Below are 17,328 nucleotides of genomic sequence, written 5' to 3'. Positions count from 1 at the left end.
GCCTCCCAAGACCGACAAGAAGCTCGAGCCCAACAAGAATGCATGGTGTGAGTTCCACCAAGCATACGGCCACCCCATACGCAATTGCTTAGCGCTAGGACATCCAGCTAGATGAGCTGGTAAAGAACGGTCTCCTAAGAGATTACCAGCAAGAAAAATAGGGGACCGAGGACGTGGCGGCAACAGGAGCTAGCCCGGGGCACGAAGTCCCTTTACACGGTGAGGCCCACACCATCGTAGGAGGGTTCTCAGGCAGAGGCTGTACCGCTTCTCAGCAAAGGAGATACACGCGGACGGTGATGTCGGTAGAAGCACAGAGAACCGACGACGCCTTCGACGTAGACCTAGTCTTTACTAAGGCCGACCTAGAGGCGTTGTCCTCCATGACAACGATCCAGTGGTGATCTTAGCGGTGACCATAGGAAGGAAGGTGCACCGTGAGCTAGTAGATCAGGGAAGCTCAGCAGACGTAATGTTCTGGACGACTTTCAACAAACTGCAACTATTCCCCCAACATGCTAAGGCCCTATGGCAGCTGTCTCTACAGTTTCGCATGAGACCAGGTAGAGGTGTGGGGATACTTGGAGTTGAGGACCACCTTCATAGACGGCACCGTGTCATGAACGGAGAGCATCAGGTACCTTGTCGTCAACGCCTTTTCTGCTTATAACATGTTGTTGGGTAGACCAACGCTGAATAGGTTAGGGGCGGTGTCGTCGACAAGGCACATGAAGATGAAGCTACCGGACCTGAAAGGAAAGGTGATTACCATCAAATCAGACCAGAAGGAGGCCAAGCAATACTACGAAAATAGCCTCAAAGCAAGACGAGGGGTATCCAAGGTCACTAATGGACTACCAGTGATGATCAATTAGGCGATCGGTTCGGCCCCCGAACAAAGACAGGGTCAGTTTCAAGGTCTTACACCCAGGGGAAGCAGAGTATGCTGAGAGCCTGGAGAGAAACATCAGGTACCATCGCACCCGCTCTCCCCCGTGTGGACCAATTCCCTCGGGAAAACAAAGATCTTTGGGGATGAAGCGCGCATGTTTAGGCGTTGAAGCAGGGCTCGGTTCCTCACACACGGAACGTAGCCGACTACAAGTTTATTTTAGTTAAAACAGGAATATTGTACGTGGTATTAGAGGACACTCTTTTTCCCTTACAAGGGTTTTTTGATGAGGTCCCCAGATAATTATGATCGAAGTACTTTTTTTGAGTTATGTACAATTTAGTTAAGAACTTGTTTTCCTTGCGTTAGAGGTCTGGTGAGCGGAGAGGTAGGTTCGTGAGAGAACACCTCCCCTCTCGAGTGAAAGCGCCAAGGTTGAACGAAATAGTTTGCCAGATAAATCCTCCTCGCCCTCGAGCGAAACTGAGGTTAGTTAATAGATAATCCTTCTCGCCCTCGAGCGAAGTTGAGGTCAGTTAAGCATTTGTTTTCCTCGCGTTAGAAGCCTCGTGGGCGGAAAGGTAGGTTCGTAGAGAACACCTCTCATCTCAAGTGAGAGCGCTAAGGTTAAAAGTTATCAAGTTAAATCCTCCTCGCCCTCGAGCGAAGCAAAGGACAGTTACGAACTTGTTTGCCTTGCGTTATAAGTCTCGTAGGCGAAGACGTAGGTTTGCAGAGAACACCTCCCCTCTCGAGTGGAAGCGCTAAGGTTAAACGTAATACATAAATTCTCCTCGCCCTCTACCAGAGCTGAGATCTGTCAAGCAATTGTTTTCCTCGCGTTAGAAGCCTCGTGGGTGGAGGGGTAGGTTCGTAGAGAACACCTCCCCTCTCGAGTGATAGCGCTAAGGTTAAATGTAATAGTTATCAAGCTAAATCCTCCTCGCCCTTGAGCGAAGCTGAGGTCAGTTAAGAATTAATTTCTTTTGCTTTAGAAGTCTTGCAAGCAGAGAGGTAGGTTCGTAGAGAACACCTCCCCTCGTGAGTGAAAGTGCCAAGGAAAAACGAAATAATTAGACAGATAAATCCTCTGCGCCTTTGAGCGAAGTCGAGGACAGTTAAGAGTTTGTTTCCCTTGCGAAGAACGCCAAGGCGAAACAATCATGTTCACAGTAAAAACCTCCGCTCATGATGAGGGGAACATGCGACAGAACACTAAAGGAAATGTCTTGGCGCCAAGTACCATGACAGAAGCAATTATGAGAATCAGAAAGTAGTTTGACATATAGAAATAAAGTATATATGAGTTCGGACAGTAAAGGTAGCAAGCAGATAAAAGAGTTTGTGCATCAGTCCAATACAAATCAAGGAAAGACCCTGGGAATGATCTTCCCATTTTCAACCAGGTTCGACGGGGAAAAGGGTGTAGTATCCACTCTTGGATATGCACACAAGCAACTTGAGCGAGAGCATCCTTAAATCCCTCGTCGTAAGCATCCAGAACGTCTCCAGTCAGGTCAGCCTCAGCTTCTTCAAACCTTTTGGCTTGCTGACGAAATTCGGCCTTCGCTCGATCCAACTGCACCTCAAGGTTGGCGGACCTTCGTTCAAGCCCCGTAATCTTGGCTTTAGACTCCTCATCGGCCTCTTCCAGCTCAAAGACCTGAACCTGCAGGGACAGAACTCTTGCCTCCAATGTAGTAACCTCTTGGCGCTTGGCGTGGAGTAGTTTCGAGAAATGAACTAACTCCTCGCGGGCAGCAAACGATCGAGCTATCGAGGAGTCCCCAGATTCAGCCCTAGACAATAGAACGTTGAAACCTAGTCTCTCCCTGGCAGCAGCTTCATCAGCGTCCGCAGTCACCCCTTGCTGAAAGCCGTTGATGACATGTTGAAGGACAAGGAGCAGTTCAGGGGCAGAAGGGGTAGAGGCACCAGTCCCACCAAGAGCCTATCTTGATACCTTCAAGACTACACACCCTCTTTGATGCACCACCACCACACACAGTCAGAACACCCTCTGACTTAAAATACAAAACACTAATACAAGAATGAATAGAACATATTACACCTGATACATGAAGGAAAACAAAACTCCTATTTCACTCTTTTGACCAAGGCAAATCATATAACAATCTTGCAATCTTTTTGAAAAAATTCTGAAGCTATTTTCTGTAATTTGATAATCTCTTAATTAGAGATGTAAAGCACACTTTTAAAGCCACAAAAATAGTCGTTTGTTTATGTTAAACAAAGCCCAAAACAGATACATATAAAGCCATAACAATTTTGACAATTAAAACAGAATTTGTTATGTTTTAAAAAAAATAATCGATTGAAACCTCAATTCAATTGATTAATTTGGATTTGACTTGTAAAGTCAGCCAATTTTAGCTTTTCAAAATCCTTTTCAAAACTCCAAGTGTAAAACAATCGATTGAAATGTAGAAACAAGTTGTTTTTCACTTACTTTGAAAAACAGTTTTCTTTAATAGATCTTGATTGTTTTAGCTTTGTATTGGACTAAGAGTGAATTAAAAAATTCTAAATACACAAAACAAAAGCCCCACATGCAACAACCCAGCTTTAAGTATCCTTCTTGGAATTGAAATCATCAAAGCTTCATTTTCAAGAATCTCCCCCTATTTGATGAAGACAAATCCTTGGTTTGATTGGGATGTTCTGGTTGAATTTGATAATACCTGCAAAATCACAATAGGTGCATGTACCAGAGGTAATCATGTCCAGATGTTAGTAGCACAACAGTACCAGCTTTCACTTAGTGATTTTCTCAAGGAAAATCGGCAAATCTGAGTGAAAAGTAGTGAAGGAAAAATGCAAATAAGAGTGTTTGTGCAATAGATATGTATGAAGCAAGAAAGGGAAAGTAAGGCAACAAATAAAACATAGTAAATCATAGTACAGGCCATACAAACCAAGCATAGTACAGACCATACAAACCATTATTTTCTTCCCTTATTTGTCTTCACAAATAGACTCAAGGAGGGATAAAACAACATAAAGAAAAATTGTTCAGCAACTGAAAAAGATCAAACCAGAAAAGAAAAGCAAGCTGAAAAAAAAAAATCTTCACTCTTCTTGGTCATATTGAAGTTCAAACAATTGGTTCTGGACAACTTCAATTTTCTCATCCAGGCTTTGAAACCTTTCCACACAGAACTCATGATGAGCTCTTCGATCATTTGCAAAGTTGTCCAACCTATGCACCACAAGCCTTTCAAATAGAGTCATAAAGGTAATTCTTTCCTCCATGTTTGTATCACTTGGATCAGCTCCATGAGGATCAACAGGTTCATTTCCAACAACTTCTTCTCCTTCATTTTCATCTCCAAGATGAGCTCCACTTGATGAGCCAACTTCACCATTTTTTCTAACCCACCTTCCATTTATCTTGGTGAATCCCATTCTTCTTAGGGATCCATTATTAATTTCACTTGTGGTCTTTACAAGTTCAGATTGTTCCTCATCCAGGTCCACTTCAAAATAATGCAAAAATTTAGTAATTAAGATAGCATAGGGATAGTGATAGTCACTTAACCTCATAGACTTTTGCATATGTTCTTTGAAGATGTAGATTAAATTTGTCTTCACTTTGTTCATGATGCAGTAGATGAGTGCCAAATCTTCTTCAATCAGCATTGCATGATTGCATCCTTTGGGAGTCAACATCCATGTGACAATAAAGGCAATGAGCCTTTCATTCAGCTTTAAGCCTCACACCGAAAAATTCCTTACTCTAGACTAAGGATTCTTCAAACAGCTCTTGTAAAACTGCATTTTGTTGAATTCATCAACATAACCAATATTTCCTCTGTTAATTCTCAGACCAACATCTTTCAAACCAGTAATTGCAGTCCAGACTGCTGAAGTGGGATAAAGTTTCTTCTCTTCCAAGTCTTAGTGTGTGTTTGATGAAGAAAGTAGCTAGTTTTCTTTGAAGGTTGTAATGTGTTTTAGATGTTCTTGTATATAGGTTAAAGTGAGTTTATGGTTGCCTTTTGCTTCATGACCTAACCTAGATGCCTAATCAAGGTGGTAAGATCAAGCACAAGAAGTGATACAATGTTTTTCAAAAAGCTCTTTGAAGTTTTCTAAAAAATCAGGTTACTACAAAAAAATAAATCTGTCTATTTGGAAAACAATAGGTTTATTTTTGTTCTGCTGAAAGGGTTTTCGAAATTCTGTTAGGGCACCAAAAGTTCAGTTCAGTCAGTTATTTCAATTAAGATGAGCTGACAATCCTTCACAAAAACAGTCTGTTTGTTTTGAAATTAACTTGTTGTTTTTATAACAGCTTTCTAACTGGTTTTTTTAAGTTGTTAGAAACTGATTTGTATATAAAGAAAGGTTTTTCTCACGTGAAAGGGTGTTGAGCAATCACGGTTTAAATAGAGATTAAACGTTTTATGCGTGAGAAGAAGGATTGGAATGAGTTTTTGAAAGGTTTTCAAAAAGATCCTCAAGTGTGCTTGTTCTAGGGGAGCCTTGATCTTGGTGAAGGTGCTGGTGCAGTTCTACTGCAATTGAGCTACTGGTTTTGAGTTTTTGCATCTTCTTTCAGGTGTTATCCTTCTTTTATTCATTCTTGTCAAAGTTGTTAGTGTAAGTCACTCTTTGATAGGGTTTCTTGGAGTATAAGTTGTACTGAAATTGGGTTTTTAAGCTTTGGTTGTATTGTTCTTGTAGGGTTTAAGAACTGTTGTGTCTTGTAATTGATTGAAATTGGTTTTTTAGTGAATTTCAGCTTGGAATGAGGAGAAACTGGATGTAGCTCATTATGAGTGAACCAGTATAAAGTGTGCTTGCATTATTCCTCTCATCCCTGAACTCGTTTCTGATAATTTGGATAATCTGTCAAGAAATAAATCTGTTCATTTAAAATTTAACTTGTTATTTCTGGGCTTACTCAAACTGTTCTTCTGGATCTGAAAATTTCTTTTAATCATAAACATAGCTTTCTGAATCTGTGAATTGATTGGTTTAAGGACAAACAGTTTCATCATAAAATCTTTGTTAAAGATTCACGTTCTTTAAGGAATTGTATTAAAAGAATTTGGTTGATCTTTTGGTATAAATCATGTTCTTGGAGCTGCTAGAAAATTAACTCATTTGGTTTTGTAAAATCCCTTTGTTTGATTTCAATCCTGATCTGAACAAATTCTGGTTTAGTTAAAGTGTATTGAAAATTACATTTGTTCTTTTTCACCTGAAATACTGTAAACCAATTTGTGTTTGCGATAATTTTATAACTTCAATTCACCTCTCCCCTCTTGAACTTAGACACTAATAGACCCAACACAAACCTCTTCAGTTATCTCCATGTCTACTCATTTCACATGAGAACAAATATTGTTACCAACAATTTGGAAATTTGTGTAGAAGACTCTTACCAAATCTGGATAGATGTCCCCAGTCATTCCAAGAAATATTTTCTACATTTGTTCCTTTAGGAGACTCCTCACTTCTAAGAGTTTTTGTTCCTTTAGCTAGTTGAAGGTGATGATCTTTGGATTGTTGATCATCTTTCATCTTGTTTCATGAAGATATTTATCTATTTTCTCATCCTCTCTCGAGAACCATCCCTCTAGGTGTCCACCTCTTTTCACACCACAGGTTTTCATTCTTTTGGAAGAAGGAGGTGTGGAATCCATGGAGGAAGAAGAGAACAACAAGAGCAAGGAGAAAAAAAACGATTTGATTTGAGTGCAGAGAGGTAATCAATGAGTTGATTCTGTGGAGAAAAAACAACTGCACAAATGTGGTTATATAGCAGTAAGAGCAGTTACACAATTTGCTTTTAGTGGGTTGATTTCCTCAGAAAAAAAAATTATTTAGAGAAGTAACTGTTTTGTGTCAGATTTGACCATAGTTCACATGACCAGCACATGGAAAGTTTGACTAGTCATAAAAACACTTAAATTTTCAAGGGTTATAGAATATATTCCTTTTAAGACCAAGAAAAACATTCAATCAGGTTATTTTTCAAAGCAATAATGAGTGCAACTTTGATCCAAAACTATTTGGAGAAGAAGGAAACAACTGTACCAAAGAACAAGATTTCAAAACTGCTTTAATAGAAACTTGACAGAGCAAAAACAATCGGTTGTTTCGAAATAACAATCAGTTGTTTTTTTGCCCCTGAAACAAATCTTTACAAATTTTTAAAACAACTTTTGGCAGTGTTAGACGAGCACTTTGATAATTTCACAATCCATAAAGTAGAGATATTTTTCACACCAAATGTACACAAGTGGAACAATTCAATTGATGACACATCTAATCATAATGAACCAAGTATGCATAGTGAAGGACAAGAGTTTCAATATTTGAGTGTTTGACTCTTATAATAGTAGAGTTATACATCATAAACTGTATCTTTTTATTGAATAAGCCATCAAGGTGTTCAAACCATATTTCTTTCTCAATTTGAGGCACCTTTCTTTTCATCAAAAGATTCTAAGCATTCATGAACTTCTACAAGTTACAAATATCAGCATAAAAGATTTGGTCCCTTTTTTAATTTAGGTCCATTTGAGTTAAACTGGTTATAAGAGCCCTTAAGATTCTTAGGAACCCATTTTAAAATACCTCTGGGAACAAGAACTTTCCTCACTTTACAGAATGTAACAGAATGACCTTTTCTCATACAATAAAAACACGAAACAACCGGTTGTTTCGACTTTTCAATCGGTTGTTTTTCTGCAGTTGTTGAATAGGATTTTGAAAATCCATTGTTTTTCCCTTGTGGATTAAAACCAAGTCCATATTTTCCAAAGATAACTTTGAGATGCTAAGACATTCTCAAATTTGGATTTTCCTTTTGAAATTTTGTCCATAGTTTTTACAAGATAATGAATCTTATTTTCAAGAGATTCACAGTTTTTACAAGATAATGAATCTTATTTTCAAGAGATTCACAGTTTTTATAAAACTTGAGTCACACTCATAAGAAGAGTTTTGTAAATCAGCTCAAGAGTTTCAAAATCATTTCTGGAATTTTCCAGCTCTTCTTCTAAGACTTTGACTCTTTTCTCCAATCAGTTATTTAAACCTTTCAACCTATTACTTATGAGGGTTAATCTATTAGCTTCTTCATGAGTTTCTTTGAAAGCCTGAAGAAGCTGACTATAGTTTTCAACATTAATGGAAGAATTTGAACTTACAGTACTTGATTCATGTTCTTCCTTAGCCTTCAGAAACAAATTGACTTCTGCATCTTCTAAGGAGGCACTAGATAATGACACATCATTGTCTTGCCAAGCTATGTTCCTTCTTGGCTTTGCCTTTTTTCTCACTTTTCTTGATTTCTACTTTCTCTTTATTCTCATTGTTGGAGCAATCTACTCTGATGTGACCCTGCTCACCACAACCAAAACATGTATACTTGTTAGTGTTAAAATCATTTGACTTCTTTTTACTGTACCTATTAGAGGTATGATTCTTGTTATTCTTCTTCTTCAAGAATCTACTGAATTTTTTGGACAGAAAACTAAAGGTATCTTCATCACTATCATCACTTGTCTCTTGACACCTCCTATGGCCAGCAATCTTTAGAGCAATGCTTCTAATCTGTTTGTCTTCATTTTCTTGAACAAACAATTTGTTCATCTCCTACTCATGCTCTCTAAGCTTCCCAAACAATGAAGTTGATGTCATGGAAGTCAAATCTCTGGATTCTGAGATTTTTGTGACCTTTGGCTGCCATGTTCTATCAAGACATTTGAGGATCTTGATATTGAGTTCCTCTTTCGCAAAAGTCTTTCCTAGGCTCATGAGATGATTGACAATGTAAGAGAATCTTTTCTGCACTTCAGAGATTGTTTCTCCCTTCTACAATTTGAACATTTCATACTCTTGATTGAGAGCATGCTTCTTTGCCCTCTTCACATCGTTTGTCCCTTCATGAGTGACTTCAAGGATGTCCCACATTTCCTTTGCAGATTCACATTGTGATACCCTAAAAAACTCATAACAACTTAATGCAAAGGTTATTATATTTTTCGCCATCCATTCAAACTTAGCTTTCTTGCTATCTGATTCAGTCCATTCAGAACAATGTTTTACAGTAAACACACCATCTTTTTTTGTTTTTGGAATAAAATGACCATTTTCAATAGCCTCCAAAATCCCTTTTTCTGTTGATTGTACAAAAAAATTCATTCTTATCTTCCAGAATTGATAGTTTAAACCACATAAAAGAGGTGGTCTATTTATAAAAGCACCTTCCCCAAATGGTATTTTGTCATACATTTAAAAAATTGAAAACAAGACTTGAGTAAATTTCAAGAACCTAGCTTTGATGCCAACTGTTAGAAATGTAGGCCAAAACAAAAGAGGGGGGGGGGGGGGGGGGGGGGGGGGGGGGGGGGGGGGGTGCATTGTTTTTGAAAGATTTTCGAAAATACTGGATAAGAATGAAAGTAAATGCAAAATTACCGATAATGCAATCAGATCAGCCAAGAAACATAATGTATTTAAACTGATTCCAGAAAAACAATCGGTTGTTTCTACGAATCAATTGATTCTTCTTATCAGCACTTTAACAAAAACATATTTAAAAACAGAGAGGGAGAGAGAGATTTACACACAATGTTTTTATACTGGTTCACTCATAACCTGAGCTACATCAGTCCCAGAACAACCTCTGGATAATCCACTACGTAATCAACAACAGATTACAAAAATAAACACATCAAAGAGCCTATCTTGATACCTTCAAGACTACACACCCTATTTGATGCACCACCACCACACACAATCAGAACACCCTATGACTTAAAATACAAAACACTTTACAGTATTCAAACGTAGACAGAAATACAAGAATGAATAGAACAGATTACACCTGATACATGAAGGAAAACACAACTCCTATTTCACTATTTTGACCAAGGCAAAGCATATAATAATCTTGCAATCTTTTTGAAAAAATTATTAAGCTATTTTTTATTATCAGATAATCTCTTAATCAGATATGTAAAACAATTTTTTAAAGCGACAAAAATAGCCATTTGTTTCAGTTAAACAAAGCCCAAAACAGATGCATATCAAGCCAACAAGTTTTGACAGTTAAAACAAAATCTGTTATGTTTTTTAAAAAACAATCGATTGAAACTTCAATTCAATCGATTGATTTGGCTTTGACTTGTAAAGTCAACCAATTTTAGCTTTTCAAAATCATTGTCAAAACTCCAAGTGTAAAACAATTGATTGAAACATAGAAACAACAGGTTGTTTTTCACTTACTTTGAAAAACAGTTTTCTTTAAAAGATCTTGATTGTTTTAGCTTTGGATTGGATTAAGAATGAATTAACAAATTCTACATACACAGAACAAAAGTCTCAAAAGCAACAACTCAGCTTTAAGCATCCTTCTTGGATTTGGAATCATCAAAGCTTCATTTTCATCAATTATTCTTTGGGTTTGTGATGCTTTTCTCTCAAAAACTCAAGTTCCATGGATGCTTCGAAGCAAATGGAGGAAATGTATTAAATAATGCAAAAGGATTAGTTTTAAAGTATCTTATATTTTAGAGAAAAAAATCATTGTGTGGATAAACTTGCTTCTTTGACATTTACTCATAAAAGTAAGTTTTTCTGGCATAGTAATTTACCCTGTCTTTTTGGACTTTTCTCATATTTGGTGTAAACTTTCTATGTTTCGTCTAGTTTAATTTTGAAAATTGTCTTCTTCTTTGTGTGGGTTTTGATGTAATCTCCTAATATTCTTTTTGCACTTTTTCTTTGTTTCATATTATTTCTCATGTCATCATATTTGATGTCTAACATGATATTAAAAAAATAGGAATCCAGTAGTATTTTTAAAAATTGTTATGTTTTAATATATTTTTTATTTGATTCTTTAGTGACTTTAGAGAGGTAAAATATATAATTGATATATTTATCCATGACAATCAAATCTACATTATTGGAATTAAAATTTTATATATTGATTTATTTACTTTTGTGCATTTTTAATATATATTTTTTGTTTGATTTTCGGTTTAGTTTCTTGGCACCTTACAAAAGAAAAGAAACTTAATTAATATATTTATTCAGGGTATTGTGTGAAATTTACATATACTAATTTGTTTTATTTTCTAAGTTATCATATTTTTTTGGTGTTCGCTTTGTAATTTTAATAATCTTATGTTAACACATAAACATATAACCATAATATTTTGAAGTAGACTGATAGAATCTAGTAACAATAAAATAATAATTATATATATAGTTAATGTATTGTTTTTCAATAACGATTTGATTTGAGAATGTTACACTATGTTTTGTTATGATTTTTTTAAAATTTTTGAAAAATTAAGGATGATATAAAAAATAGTTTAATATTTTATCAATACTTAAAAGTATTGTTGTATTCATTTATTAAAATATTTTTTTTAATATAAGATAATCAAATCTAATAATACTCAATTAAAACTTTTTACAACTTATAAATAATATGTTAATATTAAAAAATATATAATTGGATGGATTATTTTTTTAGGAAATATCTTGATAAATTCATGTAGCTCTCACCACTCCATTTCATGTACACCTTTCTATTTTTTTCAAAAGTGCATGTCTCGGTTGAAAAATGCAACATCACTTAAAAAAATCAAATTTGTTATATAAAGTGTTGATATTTAATATTTTTAATTAAGTTAACAAAAAGAAATAATGAATATCCTAACTTATTAAGTAAATTTTTATTTCTTTATTCAATCTAAATTTAAGTGTTCTATATTTTCTTTTCTTATTTTCTTTTACATAAAACTTGCCGTCTATTTAATATTTTATAAGTTTTTAAGGTACGCTAACCATACCTGGATAACGAATGTATTTAGAATATGGTTAGAGCATATTTTATATATGAATTTTAACAAAATGAATATAAAGTTAAAATTAATTTGTGCATAAGTTAATTTATAGAATTTATTTTGTATAATTCATTTAAATTTTTTATTTTTAGTTTATAGAAAAATTAATTTTCATTTATAAAAAGTCATGTTATTTTGAAAATTCTTATTTAAAAACCAGTCCATGAACTTAATCTTTTTCATTTTTATCTAAAGATAGAAAGAGAAAATTAATCTTAAAAAAAGGTATAGTGGTTATCTGTGTCATGACTTATATTTCTTTAGGATTTTCACATTTTGAATTTGAACTTACTAACTTCTTATTTTTTATTATTTTTTACGGTTTATGTCATAAAAATGAATAAAAAATAATTCAAAATTTAAAATTTCATGTCATCTGAAAAATTATTTAACGACTTTTTAAATTACTAGATTTACAAATATTTGTACTTTATATTGTTGTTAGAGTATAAACCGCTGCATTTAAATACTCAACATTCCTCATTACTCAGTCAATAATTCTTCAAAGCTTTGAAACCGCACATATCTTTTGCTCTATCTGTGAAGTATTATCTCTTTATTTGTTTTATATTTTATATTATTTTTATTTGTTAGAGATCTTAATAAAGTAGAGTTTAAGTTTAATTTAATATAACATCGTATCTTTAAAATAATAAAGATTTCAATTATAACAAATAAGAAAGGCCAAATAAAGTTGAATAGGATAAACTTTATTATGTATTAATACCATAAATTTATATTCAAATTATCTTATATTATCAAATTTATTTTAATGATAATAAAAAATATATATATTTAAAAATGTTAGATATTATAATAACTTTAAAAATGAAAATAAAAAAATTGATACAGAAAAAAAACTATAAAAATAACTTTTTTATTAATTTTTATAAAATTATAATTGTGAGAATAATTATTATTTACTGTGGATAAGTTTTTATAAACAATTAATTTAATAAAATAAGTTAGGTGGATAAAGATCAAATTAATAACCATGAAGAAGTAAAAAGATGTGTTTAAAAGCGTTACACATGAGGATCTTTTCTGTTATAATTCATTTGAATATCTTTTAGTTTAATCTTTTAATGAAAAGATAAAATCCAGTACATTTAAATACAGCGAAACCATCCCTCATCCTTCAACAACATCACACTCAATCACATTCCTTCTCTATTTCTTCCTTCTTTCTCCATCTCTTTACAAACACCAACTCTCTCTTTCACTTGTGGGTTTCCCTGCACCCATCAAACTGCAGGTTAGTGTTATGCTTTCTTTATGTTAACTGTCTCTTTTCTCTTTATTTTTTATTTATTTTTTAGACCACTGATTTAGTTGTTATGGTGTTTTTTTTTCTCCTGCACCATTCTTCTTCTCTACCTTGTTCATAGGTTCTATCCTTTTATTTATTTTATTATAAAATTAAAGAAAATGTTTCATGTACACCCTTCAGGCTAAATATTCTTTTGAAACACTTAATAAAATAATAAAAAAAAATTATTTTTGGGTTGGTATGAAAATTGATTTCTTTTCTAATTCAAACTTAATATTAAGAAAATTATTGAAATCTGCCAATATTCATTCCAATTTCACAATGAAAATCGTAAAAAAAAAAACTCTACTAATGAGTGATTTTAAATAGTTTCTTTACTAAAACGTGAAAACGTCATGTGAAATTATGATCTGAAATTATTTTATTTTCAAAAGAAAAATGTCATGTGAATAGTGTTCAATAGTTGTTTTCTAAAACGTGGGTATTTTTGTATCTTGATACAAAAATTAAATACATAGTTTTCTGATTTAAAATTTAAATCTTTATTAAAGTATGAGTTTTCATGTTTATTTATAGATACTATTTTCTGATGTTATGTATTGCATGTTTATTTGAAGTTAAGGTAGGAGTAAAGGAAGAGAAGATAGTTTTTGAGAGCAAAGCATGGGTGAGAAATCTCTGCAGGTGCTTAATGCACTGGATGTCGCCAAGACACAATGGTACCATTTCACAGCAATTGTGATTGCTGGAATGGGTTTCTTCACCGATTCTTATGATCTGTTCTGCATATCCCTTGTCACCAAATTACTTGGCCGCATATACTACACTGAAGGCCATGATAACCCTGGTTCTCTGCCACCAAATGTTTCAGCTGCCATCAATGGTGTTGCATTCTGTGGATCCCTTGCAGGCCAGCTTTTCTTTGGATGGCTTGGTGACAAAATGGGAAGGAAGCGTGTCTACGGGATGACCCTTATGCTCATGGTCATAAGTTCAATTGCTTCCGCTCTTTCCTTTGGCAAAGACCCTAAAGCTGTTATGGCTACCCTTTGCTTCTTCCGCTTCTGGCTTGGATTTGGTATTGGTGGAGACTACCCTCTTTCCGCCACTATCATGGCAGAGTATGCCAACAAGAAGACTCGTGGAGCATTCATAGCTGCTGTTTTTGCCATGCAAGGTTTTGGAATTTTGGCTGGTGGCGTGGTTGCAATAGTAGTTTCAGCTGTTTTCAATGCCCTTTACCCTGCTCCACCATTCCAGGTTAACCCACTTCTGTCTACAGTGCCACAAGCTGATTATGTTTGGAGGATAGTCTTGATGTTTGGTGCACTCCCAGCTCTGATAACATACTATTGGCGCATGAAAATGCCCGAGACCGCAAGATACACTGCCTTGGTTGCCAAGAATGCCAAGCAAGCAGCTGAAGATATGTCAAAGGTGTTGCAAGTTGAGATACAAGTTGAACCAGAAAAGGTTGAGCAACTGGACGGAAGAAGGGGAAGGGGGAATGAGTTTGGCCTGTTCACGAAACAGTTCCTTCTCCGCCATGGACTTCACCTTCTTGGAACAGCCACTACTTGGTTCCTGTTGGACATTGCCTATTACAGTCAGAATCTTTTTCAGAAAGACATTTTTAGTGCAATTGGTTGGATTCCTCCAGCGAAAACCATGAATGCCATTCAAGAGGTTTCCAAAATTGCTAGAGCACAGACCCTCATAGCCCTTTGCAGCACGGTCCCTGGTTACTGGTTCACAGTGGCCTTCATTGATAAGATAGGCAGGTTTACAATTCAGTTGATGGGGTTTTTCTTTATGACTGTCTTCATGCTTGCCTTAGCCATTCCATACCATCACTGGACCATGAATGGCAATCAAATTGGGTTTGTTGTCATATATTCACTGACCTTCTTCTTTGCCAATTTTGGTCCAAATGCCACAACATTCGTGGTGCCCGCAGAGATTTTCCCTGCAAGGCTAAGGTCAACATGTCATGGAATATCAGCTGCAGCTGGCAAAGCTGGGGCAATGGTAGGGGCTTTTGGCTTCCTCTATGCTCAAAACGGCATTGGACTCAGAAATACACTTATTGTTTTGTCTGTCATCAATTTCTTCGGGTTCCTCTTCACGTTCTTGGTTCCTGAATCTAAAGGGAAATCGTTGGAGGAGATGTCTGGTGAAGCTGAAGAAAACAATACTGTTATAACAGAATCAGCAGTGGAAACCGATCTTGAAATTACAACATCTGTCTAACTTCATTTTTAGTTTCTTTTTTTTCTACTCTTAGGCTTGTACTATATAGTGTGTGCACTTACTGGTGGATACCATGTAGTCATATGATTTTATTAAGAGTCCTTCGAACTATCTCTTTCATGTTTTTTGTTTTGCTTTCTTTTGAAATACAATCAGTTAGTATATATACATACACTTTAAAGTTGTTTATTATTCATGCTCTCAAACCCTTTGTGCTTTCCTTTTTCTGTTACGCAAATTGCTTCCTATGAAGCCCAGATACATATTATACAGACACAGAAATACGATTAAATTGAAAATTATAGCACATAGACGGTATACATATGTATAAATGTATAAATTAAAATGTACTAATATATTTTGTTATACGAAAAAAATCAAGAAAAATATTTATAAAAATAGTATAAAAAAAAATATATTTATTTCATTAGGAAGAAATTCATTACATAGACAATTATGCATTGTGAAACTGATATTATAATATTAAAACTAAGAATACTTCCTTACTTCTCCTTTTTCTTAAGTATTTTTTTGAGTTCAGCAATGTTCTCGTATGCGTTCTAACTCACATTTATAAAATTTATTTTTTAGATTATAAATTTTTTTAAGAAAAAAAAATATTATTTATTTCTAATTTTTATTTTTATTTTTGAATTTTCTTAAGATTTTTTTTTTTATACTTTTTTATTTAAATGATTTGTTTCAGATTTTATGATTTTATTTGAGATTTTATTTAAAATTTTGTGTGAAATAGGAGTTTAAAGTGTGGATCGGCATGTCCAAAGAGTGGACCGTGTCCCTTCTGACGTGTCCTAGAAGAAGACTATATTTGACCCATACAACTACGTTCGACACCGCATCGTGTACACACCCCATCGGTGTCTGTGCTATGTCGACGATGTATCAGAAACGCAAACAACTCGATTTTGGTCGTATCCGAACTTCATAGATTGTTTCATATTTATGTTGATACTATCTGGTGTGGTTACTAGGAAATGAAAAGTTTCTGTCGTACCTTTATACTATGTTTCAATCTCGACCTTCCTTATATTATGGTTTGAAATAGTATTTTGTATCCCATCTTCATGGGATATACTACAATCGGTCCTGTTTCCGCACCTCTCGTTTGCCATTCAATAGTAATCAAAGACCTCATTTTCTTTGCCTCAAATCCTTTCTATCACCTTCATGCAAATAATAACTCCAATTGTTTGCTTATTGCCACCAACAAGCTTACGCTTTATTTAGTACATTATATGTATGTATATAATCAAATTCTTGAGGTTATCTTTCTATACTTTTTCTCTTGGCTCTTTTTAGGCTGTAAATATATAACTATTAAAGAAAGGAAAAAATAAAACTCAATTTTACATATATTCATGATTCAGGTATGAGTGGAGATATTTTAACTAACTTTTTTATATAACCATCTTACACCTGTTTTTGTTAATTTTTATTGAATAATTTAATTAAATATGTTCATTTTATATTTTAATATTAAAAGTGGATTGTAATGTCTATTAAAAAAAGAAAAGTAGGTGCGAAAGTATTTTCTTTCCATTCATTCATGCGTTTTGTGTGAATACCTTTTGTACCTGAGCGGAGAGATGGCCCAGGCACGGTCGGTTGACGTAGTATAATTGTTGACGTGTCGATCTTCTTCTTCGGTCGGTCGTTCCTTCTTGGGGTCTCCTTCGGTCGGGCGGGGGAGGGTACCTGCGAAGGCACTCCGACGCTCAAGTAAGTATGAGATTCTAAGTGTGATTTAGTAAGTGAATGAAAACGTACCTTTCTCTGGCTTGAGCATAGTATTTATAGGATTACCTAATGGGCTTTCTATCCCTTGGGCTCAGGGTTTCTCATTTCGGAAATAGCTTTACATTTCTCAGGGTTAGCTTCTATGCCTCTATGGGTAAGCATAAAACCTAAGAACTTTCCTCCCTCGACGCCAAACGCACACTTGTCAGGATTGAGTCGCATCTGGTGCTGGCAGAGAGCTTGGAAAACTTCTTTTAGGT

At 34.7% G+C, this 17,328-nt stretch overlaps 1 protein-coding gene across 1 annotated transcript; it reads left to right on the top strand.

The window, feature by feature from the left end:
• Positions 1-13,723: 13,723 nt before the first annotated feature.
• On the top strand, positions 13,724-15,310 carry LOC137817167 (low affinity inorganic phosphate transporter 1). Its single transcript, XM_068620417.2, has one exon. The coding sequence runs from the start codon at positions 13,724-13,726 to the stop codon at positions 15,308-15,310; it is 1,587 nt and encodes a 528-aa protein (XP_068476518.1).
• Positions 15,311-17,328: the final 2,018 nt, after the last annotated feature.

The sequence above is a fragment of the Phaseolus vulgaris genome, chromosome 7 (genome assembly GCF_051622355.1).
Source record: "Phaseolus vulgaris cultivar YP4 chromosome 7, ASM5162235v1, whole genome shotgun sequence".
Taxonomy (NCBI): domain Eukaryota; kingdom Viridiplantae; phylum Streptophyta; class Magnoliopsida; order Fabales; family Fabaceae; genus Phaseolus; species Phaseolus vulgaris.
The sequence above is the reverse complement of the archived record's forward strand: the minus strand, read 5'-3'. Positions and strand labels throughout refer to the sequence as shown.